The sequence below is a fragment of the Muscardinus avellanarius genome, assembly GCF_963383645.1.
Source record: "Muscardinus avellanarius genome assembly, chromosome: 9".
In the NCBI taxonomy this organism is placed as follows: Eukaryota; Metazoa; Chordata; class Mammalia; order Rodentia; family Gliridae; genus Muscardinus; species Muscardinus avellanarius.
Genome location: NC_137795.1, coordinates 88,566,917 through 88,580,554, shown reverse-complemented (window position 1 = coordinate 88,580,554; position 13,638 = coordinate 88,566,917). Strand labels below are relative to the sequence as shown.

The window sequence follows — 13,638 nt, the reverse complement described above, 5'->3', positions numbered from 1 at the left end:
CCGGAGCTTGCAATTCTCTTGCCTCCACCTCCCAAATCTCTGGGATCACAGAGCGCACCACCATGACCAACTTTAGCCAGAGTAAACAATTCCAGGTGAGGACATGGAAGCAAAGAAATGGAATGGTTTGCTGTAGTTAGTGGGCCTGGGATTCAGGCATAGGTCGGATGCCAAGAACAGCCTCTTCTAACTGGGGTGTCTCCTAGGCAGGTCCTGGCTTGGGACCTTTGACTATGCCCACTCCGGGTTTATGTACTTAAGTCCTCTGCCCTCTGCTCCTGTGACTCGCCCCTCTACCCCACAACGCCAGCCCATCTCCTCACCTTAGATGGGTCAGGGGGCAGGACACCCTCCACAGCAAAGGGGCTGCCGGGCACTGGGTGGCCATCATAGGTGATGTCCACTTTGTAGGGCCCCTCCTCTGGGGGCATGTAGTGCACGGCCTGGGCTTCAGCTCCACCCCCGGGCTCCAGCTTGCAGGGGATGGGTCGTCGAGAGGGCGAGGTCATCCGCACATCTAGCTGTCCCTGGCCACCAGCCCCTCGTGTGTTCACTGAGAATGCCTGTTCCTGCCCCACGGCCACCTCTGCGTGGACGGCAAGGAGCACCATGAGCAGGGACTCTAGCCCGGGGCACCCCAGCACCCTTCTCTCCCAGGGAGACTCTTGCCCCACTTACTGCTATTCAGGCCTTGAACTTTGACTTTGCTGAGGTCCAGTGGTGGTGCCACATTCACCACAAAGGGGCTTTTAGGGACAGGGTCTCCGCCATAGGTCACCGTCACTGCCATGTTGCCCTGTTGGGTACAACAGGAAGTCAGAACTGGGTGGCTTAGTGATGACCTGGGCTTAGGTGACTCGGGCACAGAGAGCCACAGCAAGAGAGCAGATGTGAGGCAGGACAAGATGGAGGGTCCAGGACTGGGCTGAGACAGGAGGAGGGACACCTAGTCCCCACGGCAGGACAGACAGGGCATGCAGGGTAGGACACACCTGCTGGACGGCCGTGTACTTGACCGTGTAGGAGTAGTCATGGTTGTCTATGATTTCAAAGTCCCGCACAGCCTCGCCCTTGGCCGCCCCGGCGAAGTGCACATCCAGCTTGGCCTTGCCTGCTCCCTTGGTCAGCACGGTGAAGTGCGTGGGCTTGCCAACCTCCACACCTGGGAGTCCACCGGAGACAGCAGTGAGGGCCTGGCAGCCACCTCCCCACTTCCCCCACGCCAGCCCCAGCCCATCCAGACAGCTACCTGTGCGGTTCAGCCCGGGGCCCTCGGCCTTGACCTTGCTGGCATCATGGGATGGGTCCACCTTGATGTGGAAGGGGCTGGCGGGGATCTCCTGGACATGGAACAGGCTTCGTCAGGAACCACAGCACTGTACCAGGCTAGACGCTGGTCAAGATGCCATAGAGACCCAGTGGGGACAAGGGCGGCCCCTGAAAGAACCCTGCCTCCGGCAATAGTTGAGGCTGGCTTACCTGGTTTGCAAAGAGCACCATGATGGTGTAGCGGCCGGCCCCTGGCGGCGTGTACTTGACTGTAAAAGTGTCGTTGTCATTCTTGATGATATCAAAGTCGATGTCCGCCTCTGCTGGGCCCACCACACCCGGGGCACACTTGATGCCAATGCTCACGTCGCCTGAGGGGAGCAGCGGAGGACGTAAGTGAGGCTCAACTGCCTCCCCCACCGACTGTCCCCTTAAGCCATGCACAGAGGGACCCCTGCGCAGACCCCACCCTGTGCTGGCGCTCACCTTGCCCTGCCTCGCTGCAGTCCACCGTGAAGTAGGTGGGCTCGTTGGCCTTTAGGCCGGTCTTCTCCACGCCAGGGCCGTACACCTTCACCCGCTCGGGGTGGCTGCCTTCTCCCACGTTCACCTGTGGGCAGGGCCGATGCTCAGCTCGGCGCGCCTCCTTTGAGGTCCAGCCCCCTCCCAGCATCACCAGCCCCAGCCTTAGCGGGACTAGTCTTAGCCTCTCCGTGGAGGCCTTGAGGTATGGAGGAGCGGCAGGGGCTCACATACAGCTGTCTGCTGTGTGGAGCCCCATCTCCCCTGGGGACCCCTGGCACTGGGAAAACTTATAGGACGCACCCGGAAGGGGCTCTTGGGCACGTTGACGCCTCCCCAGGAGATGATGATGGTATGCTTAATGGGCTTGGTGGGCACGTAGGAGCAGCGGAAGGTGCCATCGCCGTTGGGGATCACCTTGATGTCGATGGGGCAGCCGTCTGCATCCTGTGAACATCACCCGAGCTAGGTTTGGGGTTGCCTGAGCTCGGCAGAGTGCCCTCTGCTGGCCTCGGGCAGACTAGTGAACACACCCACTGATGATTACTGATGTCAGACCGCGTGACCTCGGTGCCACGGGCTCCAGTGGCCAGGGCCCACCCTGGGAGCCAGGAGACCTGGCTTGAGGCCATCTGTGTGGTCTGCTTTCCCAGCTTAGATTTCCTCATCTCTGAAATGTGTCAGTCAGGGAGTGGCTGAGCTAAAACCATGTTCCTAAAGCTGAATAATGAGCCTTTTAAAGGATCATCTCCTTGGAGCCTTCAGAATATGATCATTAACCTCAGTGATTATGGATGGGGTCAGTGCTTGAGAAATTAGCTTGAAACCAGTGTCCTTTGCAGTGAAATTATATTTCAATTGCTAACTATTAAAACATAAATTAGTTTTTAGTAAAGTGTGTTTATGGTTTTAGGTTTTAAATTTCCCATAGTACTTAAGGACTATTAGGCTCCTTCCAATTGACTTTCTCCCCTCCTCTTTGGAGGTCCCTGGCTGGGGGCATGAGGGCAGGGGGTCCGGGCAGTGCCCCACCTGGGCATAGAGCTTCAGGTCTCCCTTGCCAGCCGCGCGGGCGTCAATGGTAAACTCGGCGGGCTTGTCCACGATGCAGCCAGTGGGCTCCAGCCCGGGTCCAAAGGCCTTCACCTGTGTGGGCCGAGAGGAGGGCTGGGTTGGGGGCGGGACAGGGCCGGCTCACCCCAGCCCTGGCCCAACCAGTGTGCAGGAGCAGGGGCCGCACCTTGTCGGGGAAGCAGTCCGGTGGGGCTGGGTGGATGTGAGCGATGAAGGGTGAGTCGCGGATGTCCTCGTCATCACAGATGACGTGCACGGCGTACTCCCCAGGCTCTGTGGGCCAGTACCGCACATCGCAGGAGCCATCCCCCTTGTCATCACACTCGATCTTGGCCTGCGAGGGCCCCTCGATGGAGAAACCTGGGGCAGGGAGGGGAGTCAGAGGGCATGAGGCAGGCTGGACCCTTGGGCAGGCTTCCCCAACCCCGTCCCAAGCCCCTGCTCCTCAGCATCCTCTCCCTTGTCATTCCCCCGTGCCCCTCATCACGTCACACCCCTGCTCAGCATTCCCCACCTCCTGCTGCCCAGCCACTTACCCAGGGTCCCCACTTCGGTGCCAACGGCCTCCACCACAAAGTCAGCTGACTTGCCCACCTGGCCAGTCTCCAAGCCGGGACCCCAGGCCCGCACCTTCTGCGTTCCTGCCTCTGGGCTCACCTGGACCTCAAAGGGGCTAGGGCAAAGAGGGAGCGGGTGTCGGTGCCAGGAGGTGCCCTGCCAGAAGGCCCTCTCCCCTCACCCCCATGCAGCCCGCCTCCCTTCCTCTCGCCCCATGATAGTCCAGACACCACAGGGCACCTGGTGCTTACCTGCGGGGGATGGCGTAGCCGCCCCACGTGATCGTCACCACATATTTTCCAGGCACCACAGGGTAGTACTCGCACTCAAACACTCCATCTCCAGCCTCCCGCACCTTCACCGGCTCCTCTGTGCCCTCTGAAGGAGATGGAGGGGCACCGATCAACGGTTTGTGGGCCCCGGCTCCTCAATCCCCTCAAGGAGCCCTTGAGGCCCGGGCCACCTGAGGGCAGGGACCAGGAGTCATCCCTGTGCATAAGAGCCCAGTGTAGCACACAGGGCAGAATCAGTCCCAGTTTGCAGACTGGGGAGCTGAGCCAGAGAGGAGATGATGTACCTGAGATCTCATGGTGCCTCTCTGGAGTCTCCCAGTGGAGCTGGGTTCTGGCTATCACTGCCTTGGGTTATCAGAACTACTGGCCAAGTGCCCTCCCTGTGCCAGCACCCCCACTTCCCCAGCCCTGGGCCCTGGCACTCACTTGGCCCCTTGACGGTGACCTTGAGCTCCCCACTGCCGGCGCCCTTGGTGAACACCTTGAAGTCAGCCACCTCTTTGACCCGCACACCTTTGGGCTGTAGGCCTCGCCCGGTGGCACGGCAGGCATTGGGGTTACAGGCTGGGGAGAGGAAGAAAAGTGAGGAGGGAGCTGAGGGGCCCTGGACAGAGCCTCAGCTCCTCACCATGTGTCCCCCTCACAGGCACAGGCCATTACTGTGTGCACCCCTGCCCTGTGCCCGCGTGTGTCCCCAGTACAACTGGGGCTGCCGGGAGCTGGGCTGGGCAGGCAGCTGGCTGCAGATCCCAGGTCGGAGACTGCACAAGAAACCCTTCCTCCTGGGGTCAGAGCCACTGACACTTGGAACAAAGTCATGGCAGAGCCTGGGCTGAGAGTGGACTGAGAGAGACAGGGGGAGGCCCCTTGCCCACACCCAACACCATCCACCGAGAGCCTCTTCAAAGCCACCGTAGCATTCTCAGGAACTAAGTCATGCCACAGAACATCCAGCAACACCATGGAACAAGAGCTGTTCCCTGCACCAGGAGGCCCACCATGGAGCACAGGCAAGAGCAGGGGTCTCAGCCTGCCGCAGAACACAGACAATGGAAGCCGTGGAGGCAGCGACATCACCCAGGCCTCCCAAGAACATGGGCAATGGCACCACCCCGGTTGGACCGTTTCCTGGCAACCCTCAGGCCTGGAATTCAGTGGCAGGCCTCTCTGCACCCTGGCTTTGGGGAGGGTGATGGTGGGATGAGCCCAGGGCTCTTACCTTCTGCCACATGGACAGGGAAGGGACTGCGGGTGATGGGGGCGCCTGCGAAGGCCACGTGCACGGTGTGTGGCCCCTCCATCACAGGTCTGTATGTGCAGCGGAATGTGCTGTCCCCCTTGTCCTCCAAGGCCACCTCTACTGTGTCCCGCCGGCCCTGTGGGTCCACGATCACCACAGCGACATCCCCAGTGCCGGCCCCTGCCATGGACAGAGGCCGTCAGTGCCCACTCTGGACACAGGATGATCAGGGCTCCCTCATCTGGAGACCATGTAGCCTCTGCGTGGGACCTCTGCTCCTGCCCCCTGCTGGCTCACACATGCGCATACACACACACACACACACTTTCTCTCTCTCTCTCTCTCTCTCTCTCTCTCTCTCACACACACACACACACACACACACACACACACACACACACACACACACTCCTGTGGGAGACTGCCCACCTAACAGTGTCCCTTACCCGCAGTATAGATGTCAAAGTAGGTGGGTTTGTTGGCCACGTTGCCCACAGGGTCCAGGCCAGGGCCGCGGGCTGACACCTTGTTGGCATCTCCCAGGGCCATGCCCACGTTCACCTCGAAGGGGCTACGCTCGATGTTCTGGCCAGCAAAGAGCACAGTCACCTGGGGGTTGGGGGTCAAAGGTTAGTTTCCAGGGTAGGGCTGTTCTGAGAGGGGCTGGAAGGGTCGGTGTTGCGCCAAGGAAGCTGAGAGGTGGGCGAGCAGTGCACTGGGCAGGGGTGGTGTGGGCTGAGAAGGGTTCATTTAGTCAAAGCCATGAAGGCAAACGGCAGGGAGATTACCTTGTGCAACCCGGCGACCTTGGGCACGTAGGAGACGGCATATGTGCGGTCCTTGTCATTGTTGGGAACCACCCTGGCCTATTGGGAAGGGAAAAGATTATGAGAAATCATAGTGTGTGTAGCCCCTCTAGACCCCAGAGTGCCCAGGGCTCCCAGCCCTATAAAGTCCCCATGGAGATGTTTTCCTGGTCTCCATGGCAGGGGTGGTGGGAGGGGCTCTGACAGCCACCTGTTGCTGGGCCCATGGCCTCTGTCTCCATCCCCTAGTAATCCCTGCCTCCCTGGCAGCCTCACCATACCTCCTCAGTGTGGCCCTCAGGGTCCTCAATGTAGACCAGCACCTCGCCCAGGCCGGCGTCCACTGTCTGCACAGTGAAGTGGGCGGGCTGCAGCACGGTGTTGCCCTGAGGCTCGATGCCTACGGGCAGAAGCAGAGCCTGGATCACTCAGGGGCTCGACATGGCCGGGGCCCCAGGGAGGCTCTCAGGCCTCAACACATACCAGGTCCGTAGGCGATGGCTTTCTTGGGGTTCAGCTGCTTGGAGCGCACAGGCGCGCCGGGCTTGAGCTTGGCCTTGGGGAACTGGGACAGGTAGGTCATGACAGAATGCTCATCCACGTTGGGGTCGACGATCTCTTCGGGGGCAATCACCTGCCACAGGAAGGAGCGATGTTCACATGGTGCCCTCTTTACCCAGCAGCCCCAGTTCCTGCCTGCATCCTGGCCAGCTACCCTTCAGACCCAAGCTCTACCCCTGCCCCTCCTTCCCCCATGCCCCCCAGCCCACCACACATGCCAGGTTACCTGGGGCACCCCGAGCCAGTCGTCTGCCTGCTGCATGGCCTCCCGGGCATTCTGCACGGGCTGGTTGGGGTCCCAGGCCTCCCAGTCAGGGCAGAGGCCTGGAGAGGTGGAGGAGGGAGACAGCCGTTAGTGAGGGGAAACAGCCAGCCAGAACACCAAGCATCAGTTCATCAGCCCCCACAGCGGCTGTGGCCTCACACTCCTCCTGGCCAGCTCCAGGCCCCTGACCAGCCAGGTTCCCGCGGCCCTGGCAGTGCAGCCCCTCAGCGGGGATGCCCATCACTGTCGAGGTACGGCAGCACTCACTGGTACCAACAATAAGGCCTTTCTGCTTTGGCTGACGCAGCCTGGCACCAGCCCTGCCAGCCAGCCTCCTGCCCGCCTGAGGACCCAGCAGGCATCCTGATTACAAGCACCCCTGAGGGGCCCCTTCCCAAATCCCTCTACCTCATTCCAGCTAGCTTGGGGTGGGTGGGGAAGGGGAGAGCCCCTCCCATATGCCTCTGACCTATCTCCTCACAGCTGCCCCAGAGTCCCAGCTCTCGAAGCACTTCCTGCACTAGCCTTCGCGCACAGGACTCTTGCTCTCTCACTAAGTGCCCAGATGGAGAAATTGAGGCACTGAAAGGCTTGTGGGAAGAGGATGAGGGCTTCTCTAGGGCCATCAAGAGCCTGGCCTCCCCTGAGGAAGAATGTGGAGGCAGCCCAGATCACCCTGTGAAGGGGTCAGGGGCTAGGGGGTGCTTCGTCCAGGCTCGAGCAGAGGGGGTGATGTTAATGGGGGGGGGCAGCTTGGAGGCTGGAATCCATGATGGGCCGGAACAGCTGAGCTCACTGCTGGCAGCCACACCAGCTGTGGGCAACGGCTCAGCAGCTGGGAATGCTTCCCAGGCAGTGTGCCCCGCCTCCCACCCCTGCTCCCAGGCTGACCCCAGGGTGGGGGAGGATTCCCCTAGGGGGTCATGGCTCCTTAGGTGGGGCTGGCCAGCCCAGGCGGAGGAAGACGGCCCTTCTCAGATGGGGGCCAACGGGGCTGTACGAGGCGGGCCTCTGGCTCATGCTGCCTTAGTTTTTGGGGGGCCCTGTTCTACTCCACCTGACCAGCCCAGGGCCTACGCCCACTGGACAGTGCCACCCATCTGAGCCCACATCATCCTGGGCCTGAACCCCTTCTCAGGGCCATCTCAGGATCTCACAAAGAAGAGCCTTCTCTGGGTCTAACTCTGGGCCTTCTTGCTACGAGTCCTGCTGCATTCCCTCCCTCTGCAACATGGGAATGGGGCCCATGGCAAAGTTGGCAGCTGGTGGGGCAGGGAGTCAAGGCCCTGGTCATGCGTGTACTTCTGTCACAGACAAGCTGTGTGATCACGACAAGTCACTGGCCCTCACTGTCCTGACCTGTAATATGAGAGGTTTTCAACCTTTTCCTGCCCTGGGAAATCCGCCCACCCCAGGGGCAGGGCCTGTCTCCGAACCCCAAACCCCACGGGCGAAGCTGGTCCCCCAGGGCCTGGGGTGTGCAGCATGACAACCAGAAGCCTCAGCGCAATCCTGGCGTCCTGTCCTCCCCGGCTCAGGGGCTACTCACCAGGGGCACAGTTGTCCACCAGGGCACCCAGGGCCTTGCCATCCTGCCAGTCACGGTTGAAGTTGGTGATGGGCAGCTGGGGCACCTTGTTCTGGATCCAGCCCAGCAGACGCTGCTTGGGTGTCTGTTTGCGGGCATCCTCGTCGTCCTCATCCTCCCACATGGGCATGGAGATGGAGTAGTGCAGGATCAGCGTCCAGATCAGGCCCAGAATCAGCTTCAGGTTCCCATCCACGATGGCCTTGCTGTCTGCAGAGCCCAGGGCACAAGTTGGCTCAGAAGGGTGTCGCCCTCTGCTGCCGAGACCCCTGGGCCCCCAGAGTGCCCACCCTCGCCTGCACAGCGCTCAGGAAGGGCTCCTACCTCTGGAACCCACTCCCTCCCCTGTCTACCAAAGTCTCCTTCCCGCAAGGCCCGATGCCAAGCCCTGTCTGCGTCCCCTCCTTCAGAACCAGGCTGTTTCTGTTCCTGTGCACCTACCTCCACCTCTACGTACCTGGGCCAGCCTCCTGTCTAAGCCTGGCCTTTGGTCCTTTGGACTGCAGGCCTCTTAGGGGCAGATACTATTTCTTTTGGTTTTGTAACTATTTTATTGACATACTGCAAACTACACGTTAGAGAGTACAGTTTGAAAAGCTCTGGCGATAGGCATGTACCCACAAATCAAGGCTAAGTAGTACAGCCATCACTTCCGATCTTGTACCTATCTGCTCCCTCGCCATCCCTTCCTCTTGTCTGCTTTTGTTCCACCTTCCCAAGCAACAGCTGATCTGCTCTCTATCATGGCAGATTAATTTGTATTTTCTAGCGTTTTATATAAATGGGATTGTTGAGCCGGGTGTGGTGGCTCATGCATGTAATCCCAGCATTCAAGAGGCTGAGACCTGAGGATCGCGGTTCGCGGACAGCCTCAGCTACTTAGTGAGGCCCTCTGCAACTCAGTGAGACCCGGTTTCAAAATAAAGAATAAAAAATAGGGCAGGGGCTATAGCTTGGAGGTCAAATGCCTCTGGGTTCCATCCCCAGACCCGCCAAAAAAAAAAAAAAGAGATTGTACAGCAATATTATTATTATTATTGTTATTATTAGTGTGGCTTTTTTCATTCTAGATCCTGGGTTTTATCTTTCTACACTGAGGGTCTAGCACCTAGCAGGGTCTCAGTAAAAGTGCTGAATGAGCAGAGTGTGGTGGCACACACTTGTAATCCCAGGGGATGCAGAGACGGGGGGGGGGGGGGGGGGGGATCACAGGTTCCCGACCAGCCTCAGTTACTTAGTAAGGCCCTCTACAACTTAGTGAGACCTTGTTTTAAAATAAACAATAAGCCGGGCGTGGTGGCGCACGCTTGTAATCCCTGCGCTTGGGAGGCAGAGACAGGAGGATCGCGCAGGTTCGAAGCCAGCCGCGCGCTGGCTTAGGAGACCCTGTTTCCAAAAATGAAAATGTAAAAATAGGTCTGGGAGTGTAGCCTGGAGGTAGAAGGGCTTCCAGGAACCCCAGTACCACCAAAAATAAATAAATAAATAAATAAAATAAAAAATAAAATAGGGCTGATGGTGTATCTCAGAGGTGGAATGCTCCGGGGTTCTACCCTAGTACCACTAAAAAAAGGAAAAAAAAAGTGTTGACTGAAGCAATATTTTGAGATCTGAAGTTAGGAGTGGAATCAATTCTACTCCACCCAACTCCAAAGGCCACACGGGCGGGCGTTTTGGACACAGGGGTCCCGGGAGGAGGGAGGGTGCGTACATGCTCACCTAAGGCTTGGAGATCACATTACCTAGGGCAGGGGTCCAGTGGCTTGGAGATCACATTACCTAGGGCAGGGGTCCAGTGGGATCTCACAAGAACCAGGGAAGATGTCTGCGTGACTCCAGCCTCGGGCTGAGACACAGTCTACTCATCACTTTCTTTAGAACTGATTCCTCAAGATTTCAGAGTCATAGCTTTCCTTTAGCAGTCAAAGGGAAATAATCCAAGAGGGAAGGGGACTCGAGGGTAGACTTTGGAATCCAGCTCTTTACAAAGGGTGCCGCAGGCCTGAAATCCATCAGCTTCCCTGAGCTGCTTTTAGGAGGCGGGGAGGAGGTGGAAGGCCCAGTCTTGTTTACTGATGTTGCCCGATGGGAGAAGGCGGGGCTGGAGGCTACCCCTTATACACTTTGTCCTGTGACCCCTTCCCTAGATCAGGGGAGGGTGTTAGGAGACAGGAGCCTGGGGAACCCCAGCATACTCCCTCCACCCACCTGCCCTGGAAGGGAATCTGGGTGTCCCTGGTCTGGGGCCGGGCTTTGGCCCCTCGGCTCCCCCACCCTGTCACTGATTCATCCTTCCTTCCCCAGCAGCTCCCGCCTGCCCGCCCCTTTCCCCTGGCTTCCCTGCTGCACAATGGTTTGGCAGCTCTGGGATTCCATGACATGCTCACTGCCGGCCTCTTTCACTCTCTCTCATACACACAGGCCCACAACACTTTCACACAGTCGGGATGGCCCGGTGCCCCCAGCCCCTCACAGTCTCCAAAGCCACTGCTCACACACCCACAAGTGCTTCTTACAAGCTGGGGCTGGACCCCTGGGAGGAAGGCCAGGGGGGTGGGGTGGAGATGGGTCATTCGTGTTTGGAGAGAGGTTTCTCCCTAGCAACTGGCTCAGAGCCAGACAGCAAGTGGTCCCCAGCTTGGGGCAGGAGGGGGCCTGCGGGGCAGAGTCCCATCCTGGGAGCAATGACCTTCCTCTCCCTCTGCCCCCTCTGCGGCCAGGAAGACGGGAGAAACTCAACTCAACCCAGGCTTCTTCCTAGCACAGCACCAAGACACCACTTTGCCTGCCTGGGGATACCCCCAAAGGGGTGGGAGGAGCCAGACAGCTAGTCCCGGACCCCGGACCCCCGGGTCTCCACTGGAGGGGAGGAGAGGAGAGGGCTGGGCCAAGGGAGGTGCTGGGACAGCTGCTGCCCCCTCCGGCCCCTCCCTCGGCTGTTGGCTTCAGGAGAAGGAATAGCAACTGGGGAACAGCTGCAGGACAGAGCCGCCTCACAGGCCTCTTTGTTCTGAGGGGCTGAGGGGGCGGTGGGGGCCCGCAGGGGCGCTGGGGAAGAGAAGCACACAGCTTTGGAGCCCGGCAGAGGACCCCTCCTCCAGGTGGAGCTCCCAGCTTCTACTCCAGGCCCAGACTTCCTTTCCAGAAAGTCAAGTGCGAGCATGTGTGTGTGTGTGTGTGTGTGTGTGTGTGTGTGTGTGTGTGAGAGAGACTGTGAGTCCCTCAGGTGCCCAGATGCTCATTTTGAGTCCTGAGACCTGAGACCATGCCCTGCAGGAGGCTCTCCAGATGACCCCCCCCCCCGCCCTGCCCACCACTGAATGGCTGGGGAGCCAGAGAAAGAAGGAGGCTCCCCCCCTCAGGGCAGCTCCTTTACATCTCCTGGGGTCTCCCTGGGCTATGCACGCCCCTCCCCTGCAGCCTCAGCCAGGCTCAACAGCTGAATTGCTGACAGCTTATCTCATCAGCTCAGCGAGCCTCTGGGCCCAAATGGGGCACTGCGCGGCTCCCCTTCCTCTCAGCGGGAACCCTGGGAGCTTCCCTCCCGCCCCCAAACCAGCACTGGCTTCTTCCCCTGCACTCTGAGCCGGCCCCTCAATAGCTGAGCCAAGGGGCCGCGAGCCAGGCACCACCACGGGGGAGGGGAGAGGTGCGCTGGGGAGGGATGAGGCCTGGAGAGGGGCCCGCGCCCCCGCAGCTGGGAGGGAGGGAGGCTGAGCAGTTTCCTCTGTCTTGCAGAGAGGCCACGGGCTTCCCCCAGAGTCCCACCTGGGACAGTCAGTCCTGCCGTTAAACCTCAGCATGGAGGGGGATGCCGGCCCCAGGGCAGGCTCAGCTCAGACTCCCCATGCACGCACTTCTAGCCCTGGGCCCCACTACACACCCCACGACGCACCCTCCCCCACCCCTTGCCCTCAGGCTCGTCCTTCTGGAAAGCTCAGAGACATCTGCTGTGTCACGGAGACAGGGCTATTTCCAGGCCAGAGCAGGCGGGTGGGGGGGCAGTATTGGGGCAGTCCGAGGTAAGGCCCAGGGAGGGGACTGGACAGGGCAAAGGGCCCCGGGCTGACCTCAGCTGCTAATTCAGGAGGGCTGGAGATGGCCCTGAGGGATAGTGGGGGTGAACTGGCATCCAGTTATTGAGACAAGTCTCTGGGACAGCCTGTGTGGGTGCCACCTGGCTCCTCCGTGGGCCCTGGGGTACACCCTCCAAGGGGGCCTTCCTATAAGTCACAGTCCCCTAAGGGAATGGGATAGGGTCTGCCCCAGCCTTCAGAGGCCAGGGATGTGAGGGGTGGGCCTCCCTTTGCCACTCAAAGTCCACTCTGGGCTTCTGGGCTCCTGAAGCCAGAGTGCCTCCCCACCCCCACTCAGGGCGGACACACCTTCCAAATCTGGTTACACTCAATGACTTCCTCCCTTCTGCAGGCCTTCCCCTCCCACCCTGAAGCCCAGACCCTTAGTGGCAGCCAATCCCAGGCATAGGGGGTGGGCTGGGGCAGGGCACTGGACCGGCAGGAGCCCCCTCCCCGGCAGGCTGCAGCAGAGGGCAGGCAGGGGTTAAGGCTCCCTGCCTTCGCTCAGCGCCTTTTTAGGTTTCCGAGGTTGAACCCGCCTGCCCCAGCCTGGGCCTGAACCCAGCTGCGGAGCACATGCCCGGGAGGGCTTGGAAGGTTTGGTGGAGCTGCAGGGCCACCAGCTTCCCCTGGCCTCGGAGCCTGGAGATCGGGGAGGTGACTGGGATCTGTCTTTAGTGGGTCTCCCCTGTAGAGGGGCTGGGAAGCCATCTGCTTTGTTGGGGTGTGGGAGATGTCCCCAGGACTCGGCCCCTGTCATGCCCAGGACATCGGGCCCCCTGCAAGCGCAGGGCCTGCCCGATGGGAGGAAAGGGCACAAGAAGGCAGCAGGTTGGTGGGAGTGTGCCTGGGGACGCTGCAGCTATAGGGCTTAGAAACTGTAAGGCCTGGGCCCCCGCGGCGCCGCTGTCCCCGCTGTCCCCCAGTGGAGGGAGAGACAGAACCAGGGTCCTCTCCCTTGAGCAGGGTGGCACTGGGTCCCAACTCTCAGCTCCGGGGGCCCCGCCCCACACCTGTGCCTCCCACCCTCCTGGGAGGGCCGCCGCACGGACACTGACCGATGGACACGAGCTTGATGTGCTCGCGCTCCAGGAACTCGAGGGCCACCGACACGTTCTCCAGCTTCATCTGGCGGAAGTTGGGGCGCGGGTGGAACTTGCGGTACATGCGCTTCTGGCTGAGCACCTCGAGCAGCGCGATGAGGCGCAGCCCGTCGCTCAGGTCGCGCTGCAGGTCGGTCAGCCGCTTGCCCACGCACTTGAGGTGCTCGTTGCACCAGCGCGTGAACGTGTTCTGCTGGATCTTCTTCCACGGCGCGTCCTCGGCCAGGTCCTTCTCGGTGGACGGCATCTCGTCCGCCTCGTCGCCCAGGCCGAGGCCGGCGGC

At 60.3% G+C, this 13,638-nt stretch overlaps 1 protein-coding gene across 2 annotated transcripts in view; it reads right to left on the bottom strand.

Moving 5' to 3' along the window:
* The window catches only part of FLNC (filamin C), a gene marked incomplete at its 3' end in the record, with an annotated part of 28,317 nt that extends 14,679 nt beyond the window's left edge, over positions 1-13,638 (bottom strand). Inside the window, exons 1-20 of one of the 2 annotated variants that reach the window (XM_080701649.1) lie at positions 13,307-13,638; positions 8,138-8,382; positions 6,550-6,647; positions 6,246-6,396; positions 6,044-6,162; positions 5,745-5,822; positions 5,403-5,565; positions 4,936-5,136; positions 4,143-4,280; positions 3,675-3,801; positions 3,402-3,538; positions 3,032-3,225; positions 2,824-2,937; positions 2,095-2,238; positions 1,756-1,879; positions 1,480-1,640; positions 1,250-1,340; positions 993-1,162; positions 679-796; positions 324-586 (exon numbers count right to left, since the gene is read on the bottom strand). In XM_080701649.1, coding sequence (XP_080557775.1) covers positions 324-586; positions 679-796; positions 993-1,162; positions 1,250-1,340; positions 1,480-1,640; positions 1,756-1,879; positions 2,095-2,238; positions 2,824-2,937; positions 3,032-3,225; positions 3,402-3,538; positions 3,675-3,801; positions 4,143-4,280; positions 4,936-5,136; positions 5,403-5,565; positions 5,745-5,822; positions 6,044-6,162; positions 6,246-6,396; positions 6,550-6,647; positions 8,138-8,382; positions 13,307-13,602 — 3,132 coding nt within the window. In that variant the 5' untranslated portion in view covers positions 13,603-13,638. The remainder of the gene's footprint in view (positions 1-323; positions 587-678; positions 797-992; positions 1,163-1,249; positions 1,341-1,479; positions 1,641-1,755; positions 1,880-2,094; positions 2,239-2,823; positions 2,938-3,031; positions 3,226-3,401; positions 3,539-3,674; positions 3,802-4,142; positions 4,281-4,935; positions 5,137-5,402; positions 5,566-5,744; positions 5,823-6,043; positions 6,163-6,245; positions 6,397-6,549; positions 6,648-8,137; positions 8,383-13,306) is intronic. The other variant, XM_080701650.1, reaches the window with a different exon arrangement.